The 27,773-nt window shown below is 37.5% G+C and overlaps 2 protein-coding genes across 6 annotated transcripts in view; one reads left to right on the top strand and one right to left on the bottom strand.

Annotated features, from left to right (window-relative positions):
• Positions 1-9,755, top strand: part of INTS6 (integrator complex subunit 6) — a 39,089-nt gene extending 29,334 nt beyond the window's left edge. For 3 of the 5 annotated variants that reach the window (XM_058841478.1, XM_058841469.1, XM_058841511.1), the window contains 10 exons: positions 49-181; positions 674-768; positions 1,159-1,269; positions 2,782-2,997; positions 3,106-3,232; positions 4,456-4,598; positions 5,163-5,397; positions 6,121-6,489; positions 6,938-7,031; positions 9,169-9,755. In XM_058841478.1, coding sequence (XP_058697461.1) covers positions 49-181; positions 674-768; positions 1,159-1,269; positions 2,782-2,997; positions 3,106-3,232; positions 4,456-4,598; positions 5,163-5,397; positions 6,121-6,489; positions 6,938-7,031; positions 9,169-9,262 — 1,617 coding nt within the window. In that variant the 3' untranslated portion in view covers positions 9,263-9,755. The remainder of the gene's footprint in view (positions 1-48; positions 182-673; positions 769-1,158; positions 1,270-2,781; positions 2,998-3,105; positions 3,233-4,455; positions 4,599-5,162; positions 5,398-6,120; positions 6,490-6,937; positions 7,032-9,168) is intronic. The other 2 variants (XM_058841489.1, XM_058841500.1) reach the window with 2 other exon arrangements.
• A 1,542-nt stretch (positions 9,756-11,297) lies between these two features.
• Positions 11,298-27,079, bottom strand: SERPINE3 (serpin family E member 3). The gene is made up of 8 exons (XM_058864439.1): positions 26,821-27,079; positions 23,907-24,134; positions 23,058-23,255; positions 18,568-18,766; positions 17,414-17,514; positions 15,324-15,410; positions 13,354-13,437; positions 11,298-11,338 (listed from the first exon to the last, which is right to left on the bottom strand). The coding sequence occupies exons 1-8, from the start codon at positions 27,077-27,079 to the stop codon at positions 11,298-11,300; spliced, it is 1,197 nt and encodes a 398-aa protein (XP_058720422.1).
• Between the last annotated feature and the right edge of the window lie 694 nt (positions 27,080-27,773).

Below are 27,773 nucleotides of genomic sequence, written 5' to 3'. Positions count from 1 at the left end.
GGCCACAATACTTGGTGTGGAAATCTAATGTAATGTGTTTAATTGCAGGTGTATGTGAGCAATAGTGCAAAATATAGTGAACTTGGTCATCCTTTTGGTTACTTGAAAGCTAGTACAGCGCTGAATTGTGTGAATTTATTTGTGATGCCTTACAACTACCCAGTCCTGCTTCCACTGCTAGGTAAATACCACTTCATACAAGTTTTCTTATGTGGTAGGTAATTGAAACACTGATGTCATTTAAATAGATTACTGCAATTAATGCCAGTATTAATTACAGCTGGAGAAAGGTAGAATCAGTGACTTGTTTCACTTGTCTCCAATTGTCTAGCCTTCATGACTCAGACTCAGCGTGTAAGTTGATTTACTCAATCATCATTTTCAGATATGTTTTGGTCTCACTTTCATTTTTTCAAGAGCCATTTTTCCTAATCTGTTGTCTCAATACCAGTTCAACTTGATAATTTGTCAGGTTCTATTTTTGGCTGCAGCATTAATCTTGTGTGTGTTTGTTTTAGTTATATATGTTGACTTGTAGATTCTAATTTAATTATTGAGGAATTTACATTTCTTCAAGAGTTTCTTTAACTAGAATTTTCTTTTTAGAAAAAAAAATGCAATGCTATCTTGACATGCCTTTCATTTTGCTGCTTTTCTTTTTTATAACCATTAGATGACTTGTTTAAAGTACATAAGGCAAAGCCTACGTTGAAGTGGCGTCAGTCATTTGAAAGCTATTTGAAGACAATGCCTCCTTATTATCTTGGGGTAAGATGACTGTGTTAAAATGTCTGGTTTATAGTTGTTTTTCCACAATGAATATAATCTCTATTTTAAGTAGAATATATACTAATTGAAGAGAGAATAGTTAAACTTCATACGTAATGATAGTGTTTTCACTGGAGTCCTGTGGAAGACCTGAGATCTGAATGCTATGATATTTTCTTAATTTGATAATATCCTGGGACTTATATATAAATTATATTTTTAACTGATTCTGTATAAATGGAGATATTTTAAAACAACAAAAAAATACTGTCCTGAGTCTTTCTTGTTCTTTTCAAACTTTCAGAACCTCAGGTTCTGTTTGAAATGGGTACAGTTAGTTGAAGTATGCATGAAGTTAAATATGACCATGCAATATATTCCATGTTTCAGCCTTTGAAGAAAGCTGTGAGAATGATGGGAGCACCAAACCTTATAGCTGACAATGTGGAATATGGACTTAGTTACAGTGTCATTTCATATCTCAAAAAGTTGAGTCAGCAGGTAATGTTCAAGCAAAAGAGCAGTAAAAACTTATTCTAATAGCAGGATAATCTTAAAATACTCAAGTTCAGTGGCTTTGTAGGAAAAATGAGCAGAAAGATCAAGTTAATACTTTCCCGTAAGCAATTAGCAAAAAATAATCTTGCTTTTTTGAATTGAAGGAAAATATAACATTTAAATACAGGCTTTATAAACTGAACTCTATAGAGACAGATACAGAAGTACAAGTTGAGATTTTTTTTCTATTTAAGGAGCATTTTCACTTGTGCAGGAAATAACATACTTTTATCCAAAAAACCCCATGTTGTCTTTAAAGATGTTTTAGTGTTTTTGCAGGAAATGGGGATTTGTGCTTGATGCATCAGAATCAGTGTTCTTTCTTTTGGCTTGTGACATGAAGTGGAAAGCATTCAGTAAATAACTGACAATATCAAATAATGGTACAGATGTAGGAATGACAAGTGACCATTTGAAATTGCTGATCGTGTTCAGAATAGTGCCTGAATCTTTGTCTAGGCTCCTGCGCCAGCTAAAGCATTTCTGCCCTGCTACCTCCACTTTTGAACTGTGCATGTTAAGCTTTGTGTTCAAGATAAAAAAGTAAACTTGAGACTTCAAGAAACAGTAGTGCCAAGTACTGGTAACTTAGCTAGTGAGTTTTTACAGACCACCTTTGTCTTAAAACATGAGTATAAATAATTATTTGAAGAAGCTAATGTCTTAAAGTCCTGTTAAAACCTGGTCATATTGCTCACTATTCTGTGAACTGATGTCTCAACCTAGACATCTTGGACTACTCTAAGATGTAATGACATGCACTGCAAATTGTACTTAAAGCTTTTGTAACTTCTGAAAGGCTCCGCCAGTAAAGACTCAGCATTCTCAATACATAGTCAAATTTATGTGAAATTGCAAAACCAAAATTGACAGTTGTGTTACTAAATTCCTTTTGACTTGTTTCACTGTATTCTGTCAAAAAGCCAGCATTTATGAATGCGTTTAATTTTGGTACAAATCTAATGTAATATTAGGCGCTAGGTCTGTCTGATCAACCAGTTGGTTATTTTCATATATTTCAATTGGTTAATGTTGGGTGACTGATTGCAACTACAGTTGTGGGAGAATCAGTCTTGTGAGAGTTTTACTGTTCTCTACAAGAACAGCTGAACATTATATGAGGACAGATAGATCTGCAGAGAATTACTAGTCAAATTATGGCATTTTATGAAAATAAAAGCATTGCATGCATATTGGTGCTTAGATACTGTAATGGGCAGCAGAGGAGAAATATGCAGAAGACCTAGGCAGAAAACTGTTAGCTATATTTCAAGCTGTGGTAGGCATTAAGCGGTTATGTATTAAGCACTCCTTAAGCATTCAGCCTGGTTATGGTCGTCATAGTGTTTTAGCACATTGTTGAATCTTGTAGGTAGGAATTTAAAATGAATAAGTCTGACTAATCCTTTTAAGAGCATATTGTCAATTTTATTTATTTATTTATTTCAAATTAAGGCCAAAATAGAGTCCGATAGAGTCATTGGCTCTGTAGGCAAAAAGGTAGCGCAAGAGACTGGAATTAAGGTCAGAAGCAGATCACACAACCTGTCTATGGCACATAGGAACGATTTTCAACATCTGCTACAGGGGATTACTGGGGAAATTCCTCATAGACCTCTAGACCTCAATATGAAGGAGTATGCTGGGTTCCAAATAGCTTTGCTGAATAAGGTAAGCACCACTGTGTGTAATGTTGTTATTTTCAATATACTTCCATTGAAATGCTGGATATTATTTCTTACATGGCATTAATTGCAATTTCATTTACTGGAACCATAGGATTTGAAACCTCAGACATTTAGAAATGCCTATGACATACCCAGAAGAAATCTTTTGGATCAGTTAACACGAATGAGATCTAATTTACTGAAGAGTACTCGCAAGTTCCTCAAAGGACAAGATGAAGGTTAGATAACAGTTTATATTTTGTCTGCCTGGGATATGATCATTGCAAAGAAACAATTTAACAAATAATGTAGTTCTTTAAAACCTGGTGGATGTCTGATCCTGCCATTACACTGCATGGATTTTCTAGATGCTTTTTCTTTACCTTGGAGGAAAAAATGGTGAGGACAGACAAGATTGCTGATTCACTGGTCTATCCCTAAGTGAGGGGACTTGGGCTTTTACAGAAGATTTTTTTATACACTGTTTTTCTTGACTCTCATGGATGTATCTGATAAAATCACAGGGCAGTTCTGAACATTGTCTCTCTCAGTAGAAGTAGATTGTGAGGAGTGGAAAATTAAGCTAGCTCACTGGGTACTGGCACTGTGATTGTTTTGCCTGTTAAGCCAGCAATAAATGGTTCAGTAGTCTGCTTATTCCTTTACCTTTTTTTTCTCTGTAGTCTTCTGGCACTGCTTTGTGGCATTTAACTGAAGATGTTGAAATAAGTAGAGTGAGAAGGGCAATGCAAGTGAAAGCTTGTGCTACATTAGTGCTGCCACAACTTAGGTCTGATTAAGATCTGTACATTTCACATTGTTATCACTTTGTCAGAGTAGTTGTTCTTGAGAGAGGAGGATTAACTTAGGATTTTTTTCTGCAGTTTCTTCTAGTGTATTTTTTTCTGGATCAAAGGCTTGGCAACTCTAGAACAAGTTTAAAATCAGCTCCTATGGGTTTTTTAAGAATTTGTTGATTTACAGTGGTCAAAGGTCACACTTGCTCTGGGAAAATGCTAGTCTTGTCAATTAAGTTTCAGGTGGCTGAAACTGTACGAAGTTATGTCAAAGCTGTGTCCAGCATGGCATTACTACTTTGCTTTAATATGTCTTTTGTTTGCAGTAATCTTTTAGTTCTAATTTGTTCCTAGTCTGTTTTTCCATCCACTGCTCTGTTGCAAAGTTGGGACACATTGGAAATCTAACATCTGTGTATGACACATATTGCTTATTTCCTATCAAAATGATAAATCCCCAAGTTATGTACTGATTCATTTGAGCAAGTCTCCTGAAGTCAAAAGTCTGACAATTACCAGTTAGGCAAGAAAAATGGTGAGCTTTTTATAGCTGTTTTGTTTAATGCATATGATAAGTCTGAATACTGGAGATACAAAATGGATATAGACTAAACTCTCATAATGGCAGCATTACTGTGTATTAATTAACTCCTCTGTCATGATAGATCAAGTTCACAGTGTACCTATAGCACAAATGGGAAACTACCAGGAGTATCTAAAACAAATACCTTCTCCACTCCGAGAACTTGATCCAGATCAACCACGAAGGCTTCATACGTTTGGCAATCCATTCAAATTGGACAAAAAGGTGACTTTTCTGTAAAGCGTTTTCAAAAATGGTCTGGTGTGTGTGTGCTGCTGCCTGCATTGTTCTTTGAATAGTCTATTGGAGAAACCCTTTCAAATACTTGTAAAAAAAAATGTTTACAAAAAAGTGTCTCAGATGTTCTTCCATCAGTAGTATCATATGGAGGGCAGTCTTTATTGGAAAACCAGTGTTATGTCTCTAAATTGTAATATAACTGAAACACTTGTCTCAACTTTTAGAGTCTTGACTGTCCCTTTTATCCAAATCTCTTAGAATTGACCAAGCTGCCAGTATAAGTCAGAGCTCTTGTATTAAATGTGAGTCTCTTTGCAATTACTGAAAAGGAAGCTTGATGGCCTACTCCCTTACCTTACAGTCAGACTGTTGGATAAGGGCCTTAAGCACATTTATCTCGTCTCAGTTGACAGTTTGGAATTCCAAACAATGGCATGTTGTATGTAACTCTTATGCATGCTAAATATTATGGTTATACCAGAGTGTTAATTGTACCTTATGTGGTTTTGGTGTGATTCTTGAGAATTCTTCCTGTTAAATTAATTACAGGGAATGATGATAGATGAAGCAGATGAATTCGTATCGGGACCTCAAAATAAACATAAAAGACCAGGAGAACCAAATATGCAAGGGATTCCAAAAAGGCGACGTTGTATGTCCCCCCTGCTCAGAGGGCGACCACAAACTCCTCCAGTTGTCAATAACCACACTGGAGGAAAAGGGCCACCCACACCAATTGCACAAGCACAGCCTGACCTTGTTAAACCCATTGCTGTTCACAAAAGTAAGTGAATCTTCAAAATCTTTAAAGTTTGTTTTTTAATGTATCTGAAAAAACTTTTTTGTGTAAGAAGTACTGCTGGCTGACTCGTGAATATGACAATTTTATCCCTCCTTCTTGAAAATTAAGTACTTGTGTGTGCATCTGGGGTTAATGTTAGAGTTCATATAGTCCTTCAGATGGAAGTCTTCCATATAAATTCCAAGTATAATCAATGTATTTCCTCTGTCCTGAAGAGACAGTGTAGATGAGTTTTCTTCCTTTGCCTGGAAATTTAGATACTCCAGAAGTATCACAGCATGAAGTTAGTTTGGATTTTGCTCTAGTGCAGTGAAATCACTTCCCTGGGTGTGAAGCTAAGGGGCTGTATAACTAGCTCTTACTCAGTGTTTAGTACTGAAGTAAACTTGGTTTTATTTAAAGGGGGAAAGACACCATATCATAAAATCACTTTTTAGATGGTTTTTCTTTCGTTGGTAGTCCATACAGTAATTTCCTTTTTCATACAAAGAATATAGCTATGATTTTTTTGAAAGTCCTTAATTGCCAGGAGATAGTGATGGGCCCAGTGCTATAATGCACAAGCAAGTTTTCTTATGCCTGGCATGTACACTAGACTGTTTGAGCTGGGGCATAGTTTTAAGAGCCTAATACTGATCTGACTCATTGACTTGGATCATTTGATAAGGAATTTGAACGTGGCAAGTGTAATGTTTGTTTTTTCAGCATCAGAAACAAATAATGAAGCTGGAGTTGATGTCTTTGAGAATCACGTTACAGACTCCCTTTCATCAGATGTTTTCCCAAATGCTGTGGATTCAGAGTTTTCACTGTCCTCTTCACCATTCAATTCATTGGATCGACAGACAGCACATACAGAGGATGTAGGCCATGAACATTTAGGGAATAATTTGAATGTTGATGGGTTTTTGGAGAATCATGAGGAATCAGGTAGTAAACAGCAGAGTGTGGAAGAGAGCTTGACAACATCTTCACCTAGCAAAGGGAAAAAAACAGTGCACTGCAGAAGTTCCAGAGAGATTAATATAGAGCTAAGAGCACAAATTATGAAGGAGATCCGAAAACCAGGAAGGAGTAAGTATACTGAATTTCTTTCAGATAATTGTCATGAGAGTTAAACAAAGAGTTCATGTTAGATCACTATTTTAGAAGTGTACTGGCCCACGAGACTGAAGCCAAATTTAAATTTAAAGCTGAAAAGATTTGTTTTAAAACCTCTGTTAAAAACTTACTGTAGAAGTGATTAAAACATTGCTGTACCTATCAGTGTTCATTAAAGTCATGTTTTTTATATCAATACTAGAATTAACTTGATAGGTGTTAGTAATATCCTAACCTGCAATATTCTGTGTTTTTTTAATGTTAGTTCTCATTAAATAAGATGTTCTTGCTCCAGTTGATAGGAGATACAGCTTAGAAGTTTACAAGAATTGAATGTTGCATTTTACTCATATATATAACAACAAATATCTGTGTAGGCATCTTTTAAATAACCGATGTTTCTTTTCTCTTGATCTTTAAGAATATGAAAGAATCTTCTTTTTACTGAAGCATGTACAAGGAAGCTTACAGACCCGATTGATATTTTTGCAGAATGTTATTAAAGAAGCTTCAAGGTAGGTAACAGAATCATATTATTCTTACAAAACTGTACCATGTTGTGCCATGTATAACTGCTGGACAATCGTGCAATTGTTTGAAAATAATGCTTTGCACTGCAAGTAAATAATTCCTTATGAAAGAGCAGAAATGCATATACTTCCTGAGGTACTGTTTGTAAAAGCTTACCTTTTTCATTTGGATTTTGGCTTAAAGATGTTAGCAGCTCTTAACTGCCAAATCCCTGTAAATGTAGATGGAAAATGGCATAGAAAGAGAAGGTAACTTTAAAATAAACATTCCAATTAAAAAGTTCAGGTGAGTGTGTACTGCTAATTTGAAAATGTAATGGAGCTGCCAGTTACTGGGAATTAGGCTTTCAGGAACAGAATCAGCTCAAAATCTTGTCCTAAAAATAGTTTTTATATTCAGGTATGCTCAGAAAGATATGTCTCTACTCTTCAGCATACTTCATTCAGAGATTAGTGTAGTCCTGTCTGAGACTTTGGAAATGGAGGTGACTTTTCTCTGGAGAAGAGTGACTTGATAAGGATTTAAACCCTGTGTTTTTCATCCAGGTAGAAACTGTTCTTTACAGTATCTTTAAACTGTCCATACTTAGCCTTCTACATGCTTACTGAGAGGAAAAAAAAAGAAATGTATTAGAACTAGTAGTGTTTGAGAAGCTGGGAACTAGTAATCCAGAATCTGGATAACCAGATCTTTGAGGCTTACTTCAGAAACCTCAAAGAATAATTGCTTCTTATTCTCTAATCTGTTTTGTAGTAGTCATCTCTTTTCCTGTGGCATTAAGCAAATTTCATTATTAAAAAACAAAGTAATTTTAGGAGAAAACTATTCTGAGAGTTTAAGATATACTGGATGTTCGACATTTATACAGGTCCTCTAGCCTTCTCTTGCCAGCTCAGTGGGGCATGTAAATTTATGTGCATCATACTCTTCCTACAGCAACAATTGCTTTATTGTGCTATGGCTTGATTGCTATATTGCCTGGCAGAGTTGTTCTATATATTGTAAATTATACATTCTCCCACACTGTCACAGCCCACCAAAACCATATTGTTGCTCTTGGAGCTTGTGGCAGTCTTTAGTGGGGTTGGAATTTTTGTACCTGTAAAATTAAGCTTTTAAGATCACCTGTAACTCATTTCTCTTGCACAATCTCTTTATTCCAGTTATCTTTAGCTGACACTTCTATAAAATTTGGCAGTGGTTGAGTGTTGCTCCTGGATGCATCAGGGATTGTGGGGAGACTTGTGATCTCAAAATTAGGGCAGCTCCCATGCCTCTGTGAGCCAAAGACATGGACCAGGATGCCTGATGGGAACTAGAGGCTTCTGCTGAGGTTTAGTGAAGTCACAGGACTTAAGCTGGGATATAGTTCAAAGTATTTTCATTGCTGCCTGTCTTTGAACACACATATGGCTACCAAAGCATTGGTCAGAAGTGGTTTCTCAGAGGTACAGAAGTGTTGCAAGGGGGAGTGGTTAGTTGGAAGCAGCAAGGCGATGCACATCCTGAGGTGTAAGCAGAGGTGACAGAATAGCCTACTAATTCCATTTATACAACTGATATGGAATAGAGACTCCAGAGGGTATGGAGTTTGGATGCCTATGTTTTCCTTTCATTTCTTAAAGTTTTAATTTCTGTTTGTCAGGAAATCTGTGTGTAATCTGCACTGTGTAATGGCTGTTCCTCCAGCCATACCAACTTTGTTAACTTTAGTGAATGCATCATGAAGGTGTGCAAATAATCCCTAACACCTGTTTGCCAGCTTTGGTATTACAGTTCTTTTGATGTATATTTTATTTCTGTACTTTAGTACTTCTGGAAGCAACAAACTCTTAACTCCTTTTCCTGGATTTCTGGGACCTGAGTGATGTTCAGCTATAATAATGTGCTATAATAAACTCTCTTAAATGTAGTTTCATATTCAGCAAATGGAAAATCAAGTTCTAGTGGTTTACCAGAATGTTAAGAGACAGCATATGTGTACGTATGAGATATGTGTAGCCTCGTCATGCACTGCTTCTGCAGTAATAACTGAAGTTTCCAGAGTTCAGTAAAACTTTTGTCAATAATGTTTCACGTATTGCTCTGTGCATCCATCGTAATGCTTTCTTTTAAATCCAGGTTTAAAAAACGAATGCTGATAGAACAGCTTGAGAGTTTTCTGGAAGAAATCCATCGCAGATCCAGTCAGGTCAACCATATCAACAGCAGCTAAGAAAATGCACATGAGAAAGCCACAGCAGGGCACTGCTGTTCTTACTTGCATTCATTTTTGACATGCACTCTTAATCTCAAGTTCCTGTACCTGAAAGAATGAGAAGCTGCTCAATAAAATGATGAGAAGTATCCATCATACTTTTTTTTTCCTCACTTCTGTTATTTTTGTAATGTGAAAAATACTATGAAAACATTTTTATTTAACTAAATTGAGAACCTCTTGCTTGTCATGGACATAAGTGTCACTTTCCCTCAGGTTCTATTTTTCTTAATCTAACCTTCAAAACTATCACCTCTTAAGGTTGAACTTTGCCAAAAAGTTGCTTTGTAATTTTCAAAAAAAAAAGCACATACATTAAAAAAGGTAATGTTTTGTATATACAGTTATTTTGGATATATTATTGTAAGTTGTATAAATGTATTTTGAAAAATATTTAAGAGAAGCACTTTTGTTATTCCATCAATAAAATATCTATTTTAATTTTTGTGTAGGTTTGAGTACAATTTTTATTGGAATTCTTTGTTTTGCCTTCCTTTTCCAGAGCTTCTTTGTTCTGGTCTCAGTGCTGAAGAATGAAGAGTGGTTTTGTATCACTGGATATTCTGCTCTTAATCAGAGAACGAGTGAAAGAGAGCTAATGCTGAATTGCAGCTACAGTAGGATATCTGCACTTTTGGTGACCAGCATAACAAAGTGATGTTTTGTATGCACATCTGCAGCCGTGACAAACCCTGCAGTTTTATTGAGGGATACAGTGCAGTAAAGCAGGGGTCAGTAGCCTTTGAGGAAGGTTGCATAGAGGTTTTCTGTGTCAGAAGATTTTACATGTTTACAAGGGCAGGAACACCCACAGGGTGCTGCTGCCTGGACACAAAGTATCACCCATTGCCTTACTGGCTATGTCTTTCAGCTGTGCTGGATGCTCTGAAAGGTCTGGAAGGCTTTGTTTGATTCAGTGGGAGCTGAATAAAACAGTCCTCTCTGATGCTTTTCTTGGGAGTCACTGGTTTGCAGCCTTCACCCAGAATCTTTATGGGCCTGTGTTTCTGATGCTTGTGCCATGAATTGCTGAACACTTGCCATATCCCAGCTTTTGTCAGGATACTGACAAAAAATACACTTCCCATTTTTCTTGATGCCAGTAGTCACATTGTGTTCTTCTGGAATGTCCATTCTATCTTCTGTGTGCTTCAAAAGCAGTAGAGATAGTACTGCTATGTTTTTTGGCAATATTTGTTTGGTCACTGAGTGGCTATTTCTGCTTCTTACCTGCTGTGTTAGAAAACAGGCTGCCCTGGCAAGCGATAGAATCAGCACCCCTGGAAGTATTCAGAAAGTGTGTAGGTGTGGTGTTTAGGGACTTGGTTTTGTGGTGGACTTGGCAGTGCTAAGTTAATGATTAGACTATTATCTGAGAGGTATTTTCCAACTTTAATGATTCTATGATTGTGTCAGTTTTGAAAGAACCTTTCAACTTGATTTTCTTATCACAGCATTTTGCTGCTTGCTTGTTACATTCTGTATCAGCTGAATTATTACTGTCTGAGGTCAGACAGAATTTCAGTTTAAGGTTTTAATTTCTAAGTTTTAATTTCAGTTTAAACCTCTTGATTTCAGGGCACGGAAATAAAATTGCACTTAAGTAACATCACAAAGCTTTCTTTTGGGTTGCTTTCATTCGGATGACCTACATACTTAGCAACAGTCAAGCTGATTAGCCATGATAAAGTTGAAGAGAAGCTGTTGGCTCCTATTGTTAAACATTTAGGATGCTGAACCTGTTCCATTTTTTTGCAAATGTTTATTTTGGAATACTGTCTTTGCTGTAGTTGTGGTGCTGATGATTCCTAGACAACTCTAGGTTTCAACAGTGTCTACAATGTAATATGGTAGTGGAGAGCTTTTACTCTTGCTTTTTCTTGGAAAAGCTTAAAGCTGTGTTTTAGTAAATACATACAATGTAGCCTTTAATTTCATTGGAAGAAAGTTTATCATAGGAGGAACAGAAGTCAGTGTATGCATTTAGGTCTTGTTATGAAGGATTTGTAACTCTTCCTATAAAAAGTACTGAACCTGTAAATGAAAATAATACTAACATTATTTCAGTTTGGGGCCATGCTGTCAGGGTGTAGTACAGCTTAAATACAAAAGTTAGGCATGGAGTTAGCAGACTGTAGAATTGTTCATTGCTTGTATGGAAAAATGACTGCAATTGCATGCTTGTCTTAAAATAATCTAAACATTTCTGTATTAAAAACACCTTTCCAAATAATTGGTAGCCCAAACTAGGGACCTGCTGAAATCTGAAATTTACTTACACTCAACAAAATAGAACCTAAGATCATTGCTTTGTTTATATTTTAGTTACAGAAGAGAATGAAATTATTGCCTCAGATTCATTTGATTTGTTTAGTTATTCATATTGGTGTTACCTTGCCTGTTCTTCAAAGGGAATGTACTCAAACCTGAAATTCAGATTAAAAAGCTAATTTTTTCAGTTATTTTGAGCAGAACTGTGTTATTTTAAGTATTGGAAAACATATTTCTGCTATTACTAGAAAGTTGATACCCTGAATACTTTTGATCTACATAAAGATTAATTAAGAACTTTATGGGCATAGGAGCTTTAAGCACTTCTAGACAGGTGGATAGAAAATAGATCTTGTTTACCTGTTGAAGTTTTCCATACATCAAAAACTTGAATTACTAAGTATGAGCAAAAAAATTCATGTTTTCACTTTTTGCATTAAAAAGCTTGAATTATAGAAATATCTTTTTGATTTTGAGTTGATTGGAAGGTATGTATTTTATGCTTCGCATTAAAAAAATCCTATTTTACAATCTGATTTTCTTCCTCTTTATAGAATTTGTGTATTGTAAGCTGACCATTTTATTCACCGAAGTAAGTTTGTTCTTAATCTGAAGAGTCTGTGGCTCATGTTTCATAGATGAGCTTATTAATGCCTTTTTTATTTTAAAATTCTGGATTTTCCAAGTAAAATACTATTATGCATTGACTAGTAATGATTGCCAAAGCATATTTAAAACAAAATTCCAACCAAGGCAGTAATTTTCTTTTTGGGCGCTTGCACTGTGGTCAAAATTTAAGATACAGGTTTTTAAAACAAAATGTTACATACATGGGTATTCACTGACTAAGAGAACAGTGTGTGTTGCTTGGAAGCAGATAAGGGAAATGATTCCTGCCTTTGTGTTAGGCCCTAGTGTTTTACTAAACCCTGTAAATGTCTGTGTTCCTTGAAAATCCAAATGGCTGAGACCCCAGTTATGAGAGAAATGTGGTAGTTCAAACGATTTCTACAAAAATGCTTCAGGTGCAAAATTACTGCATTGTTAAGAATAAGAGTTGTTGGAGGCTGGCTGTTGCTTCAGAGTGGCAAATACCTGCTAAATGGTGAATAATGCAGTTCTTTATTATTGCCAACAAGCTATAGGGTGTTTTCTTTTGGCAGGCAGTCTGGAGTAATTTAATGTGTACTTATATCTGAAATGAGACTTGTAATCCACTACTGAAGCTAAAGGAGCACTGTGATGCTTCACTCTAAGACATGCTCTGCAGTTCTGTTTGGGTTTTTTGGGTGGTTTTTGTTTGGGGGCTAGGGAAGGTCATTTGCAAGAGAAGAGTTAACGGTTGCAAGGTAACATTTCTTGGCAGAAATCTGTTTGCTATCAGTACAGGTATGGATAAGTTTCCTGTATAGGGAATGGTTTCTATTTTAACTAATTCAGCTGGTCCAGCCCATTTGTAATTTAAGTTGCCCTGTAGAGATCAGTTCTGGATGCTGAAGTGTTCAGCATCTGTGTGATCTCTCTAGTACCTGTAACTTTTTGATAAAAATTTTAGAGCACATGCTGCATGTCCAAAGAAGAGGCTAATCTGACTTCCTAGACTTCTATGACTATTGTACATTCTTTTTAAGGAAATTAAAATCTATGCTTTAAAACCCCAAACCCCGCTGTTTCCATGGCTGTTTGAAGTTTCCTGGACTGAAGATTGACATGCTATTTGCATTGATTTCAGTGCTGCTTGTGAGGGATTCTGCTCCTGAAAGGCAGAGCATGCATACCTGTATTAACTTGCCTCAGGAAAAATGTGAAAGGTCGATCTGCTTTGAAAATAGGTGTTCGAGATCTTTTTAGTAAGACCATTGCTGAAATGCAACAAAGAAACTATCAGTAAAACACATCTGTTTTCTTTCCGTGTTCTATACAGTTAGTATCTGGTTAGTACCTTAACTTTTGAGTTGCTCCTCTGCTTTAAGACTAAAACAATTTTATCCAACAGTGAAATTAGTCTGGCAGAATTAACAGGTTGTTAGTTGTAAGATTACATGCAGGCGATTCATGTGTATTTCAATGCTGAAGGGCATCTACCTGGCCTTGGATGTCAAAGGTAATTTTTGTTGTCCTCAAATCCCTAACTCTGCTGAAGTCATACTATGATATTGCCTCACCTGTTAGCCAATTCCTAGCTATGCTGTTCTGGTGGAAAAGATAAGCAAGGCACAAATGTAGGTCTGTATCCAACTGGGAGACGAGCAGAGAAATACCTACATCGTCCTGGAATTTCTCTTGTTGGAGCTCTCAGCAAAATCTTAAGTATCTTAAACTCAGTAAAAAAGTTTTAAAAAAATTATGGTGGCTCAGCTATTATTAAAATACATCTTAATTTAATTCTTCCTTTTAGATATATAATATTAAGAATACATTGTCAAACCCCCCCCCCCGATACTAAACCCACCAGATGTGGATTATTTTTTAAATAGTTAAAACAATGGAATTAGTTTGAAAATTCAAGTAAGAAACAATAAAATTGAGAAGGCACCATTTTAGTGCTTGTAAAAGAAAAAAGTGCCTAGTTTCAAGTCATTGTGTGACTAGATCGAAAACTTGTAAAGTAAACAAAGTAAAGTAAATAAATGTAATCACACTTTTAAAATCTGCTTGTCAGCTTGGTCTGACTGGAGTTAAGGGATGTTTTGGCATTGGTTTCAAGGGGATAAGGGTCTATTTGCCTTAGTCTTTGCTATGTAATTGAAGTCACCTAAAAGCTTTTATTTTAAATGGGGCTTACCACAAAGTTATTAAAAATAGTACTGCCCTGATAGAGATTAAAACTGTTAGAAAACCTTTCTGCAGAGCTGTACAGTTTTAAGTTAACTAAGTTATGCCAGATGTTCCCTTTACACTCCCATGTGTGCACGTGTGTTTTATTCAGGGGTGTTTCTAGAGGAACACTGAATACATCAGGTGTGCTCAGGTTCTTTTTGGCATTGCAGCTGTGGAGTGGTGGAGTGAGGAGATGTGCAACAGGTTGGGCACCACAGTGAGATGCACTGCCATGCTCTCTACATGCCTCTTGAATCCCTTCCTGGCAGCAAGGAGGAGAAGTGGTGCCCTGGTCCTCAGGCAAGGAGCACCAGCATTTGTGATGTGGAGCACATCTATCGTTGGCACAGCCCAGGGAAGCAGAATGATGAGATGTGGTTAATGGTGAACGAGTCATGTACTGATGGGGTTGTCCATAGCTGAGATTTTTCTCTGAGTCTCCTACTCACCCAGTCCCATCTGCTCATGTGGAAGTGATCTGCTAGCAGCAGCTACTGCACATGAAGGTCACACTTTAAAACATGTAAGAATCAATTGTCTGCATAAAACTTGCCCATCATTACCATTAATGCTATCAAAGAGATGGTCCTCAAATTCCTTAACAGTTCAGAGCTGTAGATAAAAATATTACCTTTTTTCATTTTTTTGTTTTTATGATCTGAGCATGTAGGTATTTTAACCAAGTGTTTTCCAAGCTGGATTTTTTCTGGACTAGCAAAGTTGTTTGTTTCATTTGTGCCATTACACCTTAGTTGGACATCAAAAGTTCAAGTTTCTTATGAACAGTTACAAAGGTAAAATAGAAGTGTGTTAAATACAAAAATTTGTTAGGCATATGCATAAATTCTACCATGCTTTGTTTTAAATTACAGTAGTTGGTTTTGTAGTGATAAGCTCCAGAAGTGAGAAGCTTGAATATTTCATTTACCTGTAGCTCCTGATGCCTTTGTACCCTCTTCTGTTACTTCAATCTCTGCTTTGTGAATAGCTTCTGAAATATAAAGACCATCTTGCTCTGCAAAACCCCAAAACTTAGGTTATTTTCTGCATTTCATGACAAACATCTTTTTAAAAAATAATCTGAATGCTTTTACCTTTTTTTTTGCCTGCAGAATCTAAGGATCACATACCTATTAGGTATTTCAGCCTTTGACTGTTTTCCCACTGTATGGATAGCAGTGGATTGAATGCTGAATGTGAGTTACTAGTTTGAGAGGTCTCCAGGTTGTAGTGGAAGGCAAGGTTACATGGTGAAAATAGAAACTTTAACAGAGTGAGGACAATGAAAGAACTGAAGAACCCTTGGAAGGGAAAATGTAGAAAAATGCTCTTCAAGAAGAAACAATGGGACTGTGACATAAAATGAGTCTTGGAAGAGAATTAATTTGAGACACCAAAGAGTGTTACAAGTTTGCTTTTCTCCAGCTGCCTGCAAAAGGCAGAAAGCAGGAAAGGTTGAGAAGTTTTTTCTTTCCTGAGTTCAAGAATCAAGTCCAGCATGTAGGTGAAATAAAAGAAATGTTAAAAGAGCATTTTATCTATTTCTGTCTTAATTTTGTCCAGTCAGAAATATAAGCAAGCAGGACAAATGAGGGAGAGGAAGAATTAAAAAAAGTAAATATATCTTTGACATTTTTGAGGGGGAAAAAATACAAGCTTTCAGGTATAAAAAACTATTTCAGGTCTGAAATAAAGTAACACATTTGTTTGCTAAATGTGATCTGAGAGGAAATATTCTGAAGATTATCTTTCTGTTTCATATGGAAGAGGAAATGAAAACTTAGCTATTTTTTTTTTCAACTATCTATTGGTTAAGTAAAATATACATTTTCCTTGTAAACTCTGCTTTTTGTACCTTTTCCAGTAGAACCTTACTGCTATGACACAGTGGTGTAAGAGTAGAACTAAAAAGGGCCTCAACATATCCTTTGTTCCATAACTGTATCAGGGCAGGATCAAATACTTCTACAAGCCTTATCCCATATGCCAAAACTAAGCTGCTAAATTATATTGTTTATGGAATTAATTTCCCCAAAGTATTTATCTTATTTAAATATATATTAGCTTTATAAAATATATCCTTGTGTTGTTTATCAGTATTATATTAACATTTGTTTACAATAAGCAAAGCAGCAGTGAGCAGTAACAAATTATTTTAATGTGCATCTATGTGCAGTCTGAGATCTATATTGCAATAGAATATTGCTATGTTCAATTTTAAAAGCAGCATAAAAAAACTCCATGAGTAATGTGTCTTCTGAGGTTCATCCCAGGAAAGCAACTTTTCTCTAAAAGCAGGTTTGTCTGACTTGGAGCAGTTTCATTTATTCACTCACGTGCACAAGAATGTGAGCTGCTTGCTGGGCAGCTACCACTCCCAAGTCTTTACTGTGAGCAGAAATGACTGAGTTGAAATATTTTGTTGCTGGAAGGAGTCAAAAGAAAAAGAATAGATAATTTGGATTTGTTTTTTAAAATTTATTATTAAATGGGGACAAATTTTCCACGGAGCAGAAGAATTTCAGTGCCCCAAACCCAAGAATTGAATCATAACAGTGTTTTAGCAAAGGTAAAGTATAACTATCTACTGATTACTGGATTAGTAAGATGATACATCCTGGGCATAAACCAGTATTGTTTGCTGTGTCAGGAGTTGGAATATTGTTGGACCAGCATCCCTTGCTGTTAAATAAGTATTTAAAAACACAAATAGGAATGCAAGTTTTACTGAAGCATCCTTTCTGAATAAATAACCATTTTTCCAGGCCTAAACTGTCTTGACAGTTTTAATCTTAAAAACAAGAAAAAAAAAAGACCAAAACCAAACCTGTCCTTTTCAGGTTCCTTTCTTACAAAACAGCTCAAAATACAATTGCAGTTGAGTGTGAATTGTGCTTTAGAGTTTCAGAGATAAAAAGTACAATCATTTCAGAAGACCCAGGTCTAACAAATAATTCAAATGCAAGAGTCTATGGCTGTTGGGTCAAGAATCACTTTGTATTCAGTCAAACCTCTTACCTGAAATGCCTTTAAAATTAGCAGTGATGGGATCAAATGCATCTCTAATTCCCAAGGCAGAAAGAACTGTCTTTAGGTCAAAAAGGCTTTGAATACTGAACCTGAAATTAATATGATAGACCTTATTTAAATGCAGGAATTGTAGAGTTTTTTAGAATAAAAGGCATTAACAGATACAATTTATTTCAAGCCTTTGCATTTCATCCATCTCTTCCTGTATGAGCCTGGTGCATTGTTTGATTAAATGCATTTGCAGAGAAGTAGCTCAGCTTCACCTAAAGACATTAACAGAAGGAATCCCTCGCCACCCTCTGTTGCAATCAGATTGCTACTCAGTCTTCTTGACATGTTCTATGTTTTCCCAAAGTGCTCTCTTTCTAATATTATTTTTGGCTATAGCAAATGGCCCTTGGAAACATTTCCCAAAAATTAGCTTGGACAAAGCACATATTAATGTACACACTGGTTTTCAGTGCTTTGTTAATGTGATGACTGTGTTGTAGGAGGTGTGTAATGAAGCCCTTCCATGGTAATCCCTGCAACAGATAAAGCCACATAAAGCCTTCTGCACCTAACTCCTCCTGCTATGCAATTTCATTGAAGTAGATGATAGAAAATACCTCCAGCAGAGGTGTTTGCTGAAACAACAACTGACTTAAGTGGAAAATGGATGAGTGAAACCTGCTTTGTGCATGGAAAGATGGTTATGACTGCTGAAGAGGGACCAAGCTCTTTGTCCAGTGCCTTTTTAGTACTCTGGCAAGTTTCAAAAATACAAAATAGCATGCCTTTAGGAGGTTATATGTTTATTCTTCTTTAAGGAAAGAGAAAAATGGGTGTGGGAAAGGTCCAGCAACATTTCTCTGGTTTAGATTCTTAAAAGATTTATACCCCAAACAAATTGTAAGTAAAAGCTGTAGGATCAACTGAAATTCTTAGGTTTTTTAAACAGTACAGAGTGTAACCAGAAAGTCTTGCCATTCCTGGCTCACTTCTTTGTGGTTTAAGAAAGGGTTAGAGCATCTCTGATCATGTGATGAATAATGAAACCAAAAGCATGTAATTTGATTTTGCTCACACGCTGCTTGTGTCAGCACTGTCACATGGAATTCTGACAGCTGAAGTAGTCAATCCATTGTGCTGACATTGCTTACCTAGGCAGAAAAATGTCCATCTTTGTTCTCTTCAAGCTGTTGGCCCAGAGCGTTATGGTTTTGGCAGAAAGATGAGACTCAATCTGGGACAAAGGTGTTCTTTTGTGGCTGGGAAGCACTAGGAACATGCTGAGTTTCTCCCCTAGGTAGGGTAACTCGACCACGCTGAAAGCCTCCAGAGCTGCAGTCTGGAACTGGCCTGTGGGTGGGCAAAGAGAGATCTTATTTCATCATTCAAGTAGGAAGAAAACCCCGAACCCACAACCCTTGCTGGGCTCAGCAGATAGTTCAGAGCAGCTGTGGTGGGATGTTAGGAGTGGTCTCCAACACCTGGGGCTCAGGTTGCTGTTTGCTCACAGCAATCTCGCCTGAACACAGCTGAGTGTGTCAGAGACACAGATATCTTGGCAGACCAGTGCCAATGCCACTGATTGTACCTGAAGAGCCACCTCAACAGAGTATGGGTATTTTATTACTTTTCCATATAACAGCTGTACTCCTTGCTCAGTTTGGGGACAAAACCCCCAAAACTACCAGGGCAATGACAGCATTTATGATGACTTTTCCCACAATGTATGTTCTTTGAATAAACTTACGATTTTATATTTTTCACTAAAATTTTACTACAGCAAATAGGGATTACAAAAACAAAATGCAGAGCATCCTACTTGCTTAATTAAAACCTACTTTGGCTCATGTTTAGATCTTTACTATCTTTAAAAATCATTTTAAACCTTATTTCAAGGAAAAAAATAGTTCAATTAAACAAGAGCTTATTTAAACATTAACTATTTATCTATTTTTTTATTTAAGCACCAAATTTATTTTTTAAAATCTAGGCAAAACAATCTATCACAATCAGATGAAGGTCATAAAATGTAGTGTCAAAAATAAAAGCTGGAGAGCTTCCAAACTTGCAATTAGTTTTACAGCAATTTGTAACAGCCATTTAAAAGTACCGTTTTCATCCCATATGCCAAAAACCAATTAATCCAGGCATTTCTAATGGACTCTCTTATACAGTAGAAAAGATTTGGCTGTCACAATTTTGCTTCCTTATTTTTTTCATCTGAGAATCCAATAAGTAGCATTTCAGGAACACTCAGCAACAGTTAGCAGGCCAGGAGTCAAATACAACTTAACTGCAAGGTGCAAGTGAGGGTCTTACTGCTTTTACTGCAGGCCATCCAAAATGTTAAGTCTACATCTCCTTCACCCAGCTGTAGCAGTTGTATCTTCAAGGGTAGATGCTCACACTGTTTGAGTCAGTAGATGTAAATAACTGCATGTAGATCGCTCATGTTCATAATGCCTAAATATTCGTCAATAAATACATAGCTATAGGATGTCTCAAATACTTAGTGTACAGTGTTTGTTAGTTTTGCAGATATGGACTAGGTATGATTAAGTGTTGATTATCTGCTAGATTTTAGATTTTAGGCTCTTAGATCAGCCCTCCTGCCAGAGAACTGCTCTGTTAAAACCAACTTCCAGCACGTGGATCATTTTCTGGGAAAAGATGTTCTGGTTTCCAATGGGCAGGCAAGGAAGATTTATATTTGCAGTGCAATGGATGTGAGTGGTACAATTTGTGGGCATGCAGACATTTTGAAGTCAGCACATTCTGCACAAAGGTTATACAGTCGTTATTTATTAATTGGAAAGAAAATTAAAGACTTTAGATTATTGAGTCAGAACATTTAATGTTCGTTACTTGAACTAATTTTGAGCATCCCATAAGGATTACACATATGCTAAATTAGAATTCAAACGATGTTAACAAATTGCTTGGAAAGATGAATATGTAAAATAGTTGTGGTGTTTAAGAAGTGTGTGTGAACAGTAATGTTGATATTTTCTCAGAGCAGTCTTACTTGTCCCCAGGCTGGTTTGTTCTGAGTGGCAATATTAAAAGGATAAACAATGTTGTAAATGCTGCAATTGATAACAGGCCACAGCTTATCTTTCTCACTCTGTGTTTTGGATCCTGGTGGGACACAGCTTGTATAATTTAATAACGAAGGAAAGTCATCTCAGTCCTCTGATTAGTTGTAGTGAGCTAGTCTTTTGCATTAATTTTAAACTGATTTGTTAGAAATGTTTCTGGATTTTCTAGTGACAAAGATTGAATCAGCCCAAACAAATCTGACAACCAGCAAATTTTAAATGATCCCTTCTATTTTGGCTTTCCTCAAAAGTCCCTCCAGCTGCAGAGAGCTCACACATTTCAAGTCAGATGAAAGGTAATCCAAGTATTTTGTCTTTCCTTTTCTGTGCAAAAATGTAGTGCTTTAGGTACCTACTTAAGGATGATAGGATGGACTTCCTTGTGTTTAGGCAAGTGGTCAGAAGAGCACAACAAATTACTTCACATCAACTTTGCAAGGACTCTGGTGCGAATATATGCTCAGACAATGCAGCTCATCTGTGGAATTCCTGGTAATTTGCTTTACCTGAGATCTCTACTTGTACAAGCACCAGCAGCCTCCTGCCTTCTGTCATTTAATAAAATGGGGCCTGAATGATCACCATCGCAGAATATGAGAAGAACTTGGATGTGGAATTGCAAATGAATCAGCAGAGATTTTTAATAGCCTGAGGATTCAGTTGTTTCCCATCTCTAGGAAACAGGAGTACATTTGTAAGAAAAAGAAGGCAAACTGGTAAACTTTAGGTCTGTCTTTGAGAAGTTTTAGGACATATTCTGGAGAAAAGAATAATCAGGTCACAGAGAGGAATAGAAAGTGAGATAAATTGCAGTATCATGTAGACTGGCCAATAAAAATATTAACATTTTTAATTGTTAACTGATTTGATAAAAAGGCATAGATCCAGCCATCTAGTTTCAGGTAAAACATTAAACATGGTTTTACTGTGCCACTATTTACAGGTAGAAGTGGTGGCACTTAGAACAAGAAAGGAAAGGAAGCAAGCAGCCACTTGAAGCTGCAATGAACAAAGGCACAAGATGTTGACAAGGGTCACTAGCAGCTTTCCAAAGTGTTGTCAATGCTCAAGACTTTTATCAAGGACAATCAGTGAGATTGCCATGAAGACTGGAGTGGTGGAAACAAAATGGTGGTTCAAAAACACACAAAGAAATTATATCCCTGTGGAGATTTCCTCCCCCTTGATTTACCTAGGAAAAAAGTGCCAAAAGGAAAAGTCGGTTCTGCAACACACTGTGCAAGGTATTTTTAAAAAGACATAGAAATTGTGAAAGTATTTTATCAATCATGTGTATGCTCTCATTTATAATTTTGTGTACATTTCGGGTCATTTATTTTCACAAAATATCAATTTAAATTGGAAAATTGCAAAAAAAGAACTAGTAGAGAATTAGGAGCATTTGGTTTTTGAATAGTTTAGTAGAGCCTGGCATCTTCATCTTAGCTATCAGGAAATTAAGAGAAAACTTGGTGACTTGCAATTAGATTTGAGAGTAAATATTGAAGCTGAAGAGAAAATATTTAACTTAAAGGATAAAGCAGGCAGGATGTTAAGAGATATAAATCTGTCTTGAAAAGATTTAGGTATGGAATTTGAAAGGGTTTTACCAAAGTGCAGTTCTGAAATTTAGATTAGGAGGGAAAAGAGCTTTTTATATTTTGAAAGAGATTGTATAGCTAACTGGCATAATTCCTGGTGACAGAAAATTAAGCCTGCAGCATGAGTCCTTCTGTCACAACCCACATATATCAAGCCTTTGAAAGTAGCCTACACTTACTCAAATATTATACAAATAAAAGATCACCTATATTTATACTGTTTTAAGCCCATGCTGAGACCATCCACTGATTTGGTATAAATGACATAAGAATTTCCTTCCTTTTTCTAGAATTTGTGCCTGAAGATCTGCAGTTTTTCTCTAAAGCCTTGGAGGCAGATTGTGACCAGATCTCCAGGTCTGCAATGCTGGTGCTCCTGGTTATGCTCTGCTCCTTCTGGTGCTCACACATTCAAGGGACAGGGGTTTGACTAAGGGGCCAGGGAATTTCTTACCCAAAAAAATCAATTTAGTAGGGGCTTGATATAGTCTTAATTGCCCCTCTGTCATGGGATCAGATTTGCTTCCTACTGTAGCCCCTTCCTAGCCAGCTTTATTTGACCAGCTTCTTGCTATTGTAAAGGACTTTGCAGTACCCTCAGTCTCTCATCTTTCTTTCTCCTGGCATGCTACATGGGCGCCTTTTGATTCTTTCCTACAGCTGACAAGTTTGTTATGGAGTACTGGGAGGTGTTGGCCTGTGAGAGATGGGAAAGGGACAGTAGATATTTTAGGAACCATTTTGAACCCAGGATCTGTTTCATGATTGCCTGGAATTATGAGGAGTCAATTTGGTCACCTGGGTGGTCTCTTCATTTGATGGGACTTCTTCTGAGACTTCTCCAAGCTAGGAGAACAACACATCTTAGTGTGGTATCAGTGGAAATTAAATAGATCTGTTCCATATTGCACAGTAGATCAAATACGGATCAAGGACAGTTACCATAGTTAACTTCAGCTGTGTGGTGCATGGTGGGCACTTTCAGGGTCGAGCCCTCTGGTGTGGTGAAAGGCAACATCTGGGAATCCATAAAGGAAAACTTTTTTTGCCACATGCTTCTGAAGTACAGGGTGCTCACCAGGGTGACCTGGCTGAACGATGACCCAGCACTCTCCAAGGTCATCCCACGCACATCCCCATCTGCATGGAAAAAAGACACAAGGGAGGGGAACACATGCAATCCTACATGCCTAAAGGCCAGGTCCATGTGACTAAACAGAGCAAGCTGAGACCACTCTCCTTCCCTAATGCCAAGAGGTACAAATCACAAGGCACTGCTCACCCTCTACCTTCCCCTCCCCACCTACACATGGACCTCATTGGGGTTGCCTGCTGGTCCATGCTCTCCCCAGAGCTGAGGTTGAGCTGGTCAGTGTTTTTATACCCCATTTTGACTTTTTAAACTCAGAGTCTGACTGCTGAGCTTATGACTCTGTGTGTCCCCCACAGCACCCTGAAAGCATTTAGGGCCATGAATATGGTCCGAGGGGAATTTAGCTGTTCCCAATTAAAACTTAAAACACTGCAAAGGATTGCCTTCTTAAAAATTAAGTGAACAAGGCCAAGTGGTGACCAGCTTGACACTGCTTACAGATTCAGACCTATTCCAGCTCTTTCTTCACATTACAAATGAATGCTAACTCAAAAATTAGGCTTCCTGGCTTTCAGCTTTGGTTTGGGCAACATGGAGTGTGACAAAAATACTTTATGCTTGGTTAAATGCAATTTCTCCCATTACTCTTATTTTACATTTCATTCATGTGCAACCATTCTAGTGGGCCCCTACGGTACCTGCAAGGTCAGTGGTGATCCATCCCTGTATGTGGGTGGTGTTGGGGTCAGTGAGGTTGGTTTGCAGCAGGCTGCTGTTGGCCCAGCGCCCGGCACGCTCTGCAAAGTCGGGCAAGAGATGCACACTCGCGTCCACAAAAAGGGAACATCCCAGCTGGACCACTGTGCCTTGGCCGGAGTCAGTCACTGCTTGGTCCATCGTGTGCATGAAATCCTGCACGCTTTGATCTGCCAGGCAAGAGAAAAGCTGCACTTGCTGGGCTGAGACGAAGGATAGCACAGATTGCCCCAGGGCTCCATAGCTCTTAGCTCCAGTGCTGACACCGGTGTCCTCTGACTGTTAAAGCCCTATAACAACTGGAGCACCCTTGACTTTATGGAGTTTTACTGTCAAGTACTGCTGCCACGGGCAGTGATGCACTGGGTGTTGAAAAGCTCTCTTCATGTGTCTGTAGAAATCACTGTGGTGCAGATGTGTCGAGAGGCTGATCTTATGGCAGACTCACAGCTCTATGCAGGCACAGCTCTTAACAGTTCATAAGGTAATTATTCTTTCTTGGGCACGCTCTGACTTCCCACCAGTGAGGTCTAGTGCCTCTGGCCATGGCTGGCTGAGCTGCCAATGCCACAACACCCCTGTCTCCTTCTCCTGATGTTATTGATCTATCCCAGGAAAAGCATTTCCCTGATGGCCCCTCTGCCACCCTTGCCCCTCAGGTGTTGCTTGATTTCTTGAAGGATGGTGTCCCAAACTAGCCCATTATTGCTGATGAGCCCTGGCAATCCTAAACTGAGCTGATAGGATGCTTCATGTGTTACAAGTGACTCCTTTATTTATATGGTCCACAGCAGTAAGCTTTTATTTTTATTTTTATTTTTATTTTTATTTTTATTTTTATTTTTAATGCCATGGTCTGAGGTATAAAGTATTATTCTTGTGTATTTTGCATTACTATGGGAGCACTTGGTGAGCTCTCTGGAAGATGTGAGAAGTCAAAAATGCTAAATTAGAAGCAGAGATAAATGTGAGGAGTGGTATCCCAAGCTTGTGACTTTACCAAAGTGCTGAGATAACCAAAGTCCTGAATTCTTACTTGGACTACAGCTCAAAATTGCTTTAATAGAACCACAAGGTGAAGTAATTTTAAAGCATGTCATTTTGTCTGTGCTGTCTAGAGATGCATCCCATTATATATTGTTTTTGTTAGTCCTAGAATAAAGGTGAAGAAATTTTCCAAACATTGAAAGAAGTTTACAAGTGCATGTAAGAGCAGATTCTCTGTGGGCAGTGAATGAAACACCAATGTTTCAATTGTTTTCAGCCACTAAGGTTTTAACCATAGCCTTCATTATTGTTTAGAGCAGACCAACAGAAACATTAATGCAAACATCCACTGGAAGAAATTTTATCATATATGCATACATATACAGTTTGGGTTTATTTATGTTATAGGGAATTTTGTCTAAATATTTAATTTATTTATTTGATCAAGACTATTTGGGGAAGTGGTTTCCTTCCCTGTTACTGGAAATACGCCGTATACCAATAACAATAGATCCCATCCTACTTTATTTTCACGTTCATGCATTAATATTACTGAAAGCCAAAGCTTATGTGGTTTATGCCACAGCTAAAATGGAGGTAAAATGTCTGCTTGCTATGATGTGCCACATGAGAAGAGAGCATAAAAGAGCTAGCAGGTCATTAACACCCCCTGCTCTTCCCTGTTATATTTTCTGTGGAGATCTGTGCTTGAATTTCACTTTGAAATGTTATTCTGCAAGGTCCTTTCATAATAACTGAGCCCCTAATGACCAGAAGGTATAATCCTTGTATGAAATAATTATTGTTTAGGAATTGAATTAACAGAAATAGGAGTCCTGTAGGCAAGACTTCGTTATATCAGCTGCTCATAATTTAGATGCACTGTCCCTGTGTCAGTACATGTAGATGTATCTGTATAGATCAGCCAGAGTTACTGCTGTGGTGGGGTTGAATATCAATGCTGTACAGAATGGTGGTTCTGACTGAGGCTGGTTACACCACGGGACAGTGAAATTACTGTGGGTTTTAGTCTTCATACCCTGAAGGTAAATTTTATACTGAGAAATAGCAGTGTTATCTCTATACATAAGTATTGTATGTAAGCTGCAAATTATGAAGATGAGGCAGTCATCTGCTTTTCATAAACATTCTGCTCACAATGTAAAATAGTTTTTGACATGTGATTTGAGATGGTAGGATAATCCAGAGCTAAAATGAAAACAGCACCCTTAAATTCAGCTGACTTAATGCTGGATTTAAAGACATCTGTCTTTCCCATATCCCTTCCAAATTCCCATTGAGTTTTATATTTTAGCCTGCTTTCAGGGAAAGATGCAATTGCACCATCCATCTGTCAATGTATATCTCTGTCTGCCAGTCTCCTTCTGATAAATTTTCATCTTTTTGGGCAGTTGTAATAACATTAGAAATGTCTTAAAGATAATTCAGCTTCTACAGGTTTCATAAAATTTGTTAGTGGGATAGGAGTGAAAACCAGTGTTCTCTGCCTGGCAGTTCTTTGCAGAGAACACAAAGGAGACCAGGACCCAGTGGACACAATGGACCTCTGACAAACCTGAAGCATTTCTGCTGTTCATGGAAGTAGCTTTTCTAGATGTAGCTGTATTTTGTTTCATAAGAGAGTAAGTACTGATTCAGAAAAAAGAGGAATTGACCTGTGTGTCAACTACTCCCTGAGAGTTTCCTTTGTCCATCTGATACCTGGCTGTCAAATACGGAGAAAACTACATCTTGCAGTGAGAGAGAAAGCAGAAGTTTAGTATGATGTGTACAATTCCTGTCACCTTCGTAAAGCTGTGAATTTATTACAAAATATTGGACAGTAAGTATCTTTTTAAAGTACATTACCATGAATGCTGTATCCTAGGGCATCTTGTAGCTCAGTAAAGGTATTTCCTCGAGCTCCAAATTGCAGCAGCTCCAAAGAAACAGCCACACTTGCTGGAGAGACTACCAGATTGGTCCTGTTCTCTGCTTCAGACATGTGCCGATAGAGAGTGATGGCAAATTCAGTCTTCAGCTCTTTCAGCTCATCATAGGAGATGCAGTTCCCTTTGGTTAAGCAGCAAGCAGACAGGATAAATGCAGGGAATAAAATGGGCAACATGAAGACGAGCCGGGAACAGTCTCCTCTAGCTAATACCTGCAATTAATGACACGGATATCAGCAAAAGGCTGAGCTGGCAGAGGAACTTTCCATCAGTGTTGAGATATCACTTGCAATAGTAATGACCACTGTTAAACTACTTGTCTAGGTCTATTCAGTAGCTACTGTCATTTAAAAAAAAAAAATAAATAAAAATTTATTATTATTATTATTAATTATAATTATATATGTATTGACATGCTGACGACTCTGTTGACTAATAAGAACTGAATTTTCCAGAATGCTGTAGCGTGTAAGATGGATGGCCACTACAGAGTGTGGAGCCACACAGTCTCTTTGTTAAAAATTAGCTACCTGCACACATGATGGGACATCCCAGTGCAGTCTCCATGCTGCTGAGCACCCACAGTTCCATTCTGTCCCCAGCAGAAAGGGTGTCACCCCTCATGAGGTGCAGAAATCTAATTGGAGGCTCCAGGCTGGGCTTTGGATCCAAGTTTTCAAAAGGCTGGCTTCATATTTCCCCCCCAGATATTCCTTCTATGAAATTTTTGCCAGTGAAAGAAAAGGTTATATTTGCAAAAGGCTCCAATGCTTGCAGCACAAAATCACCACATCGGATTTTTGTGGGAAATCAAGCATTGGTCAATGTTATATTCAGAGATACTTAGATTCATATTTGAAGGAATATTGC

This window comes from Poecile atricapillus, chromosome 1 (assembly GCF_030490865.1).
Source record: "Poecile atricapillus isolate bPoeAtr1 chromosome 1, bPoeAtr1.hap1, whole genome shotgun sequence".
NCBI lineage: Eukaryota > Metazoa > Chordata > Aves > Passeriformes > Paridae > Poecile > Poecile atricapillus.
This window is presented reverse-complemented; position numbering and strand designations above follow the sequence as displayed.

Excerpts from the sequence above, each read along its gene's own strand:
- SERPINE3 (XM_058864439.1), bottom strand. The coding sequence starts at position 27,079 with ATGTTGCCCATTTTATTCCCTGCATTTATCCTGTCTGCTTGCTGCTTA. Across the intron at positions 18,767-23,057 it reads CACAGCTGAAGTTAACTATG|GCCAGTTCCAGACTGCAGCT; the intron begins GTAACTGTCCTT and ends GCCCACCCACAG. Across the intron at positions 11,339-13,353 it reads CCTGAGGCAAGTTAATACAG|GTTCAGTACTTTTTATAGGA; the intron begins GTATGCATGCTC and ends TTTCATTTACAG.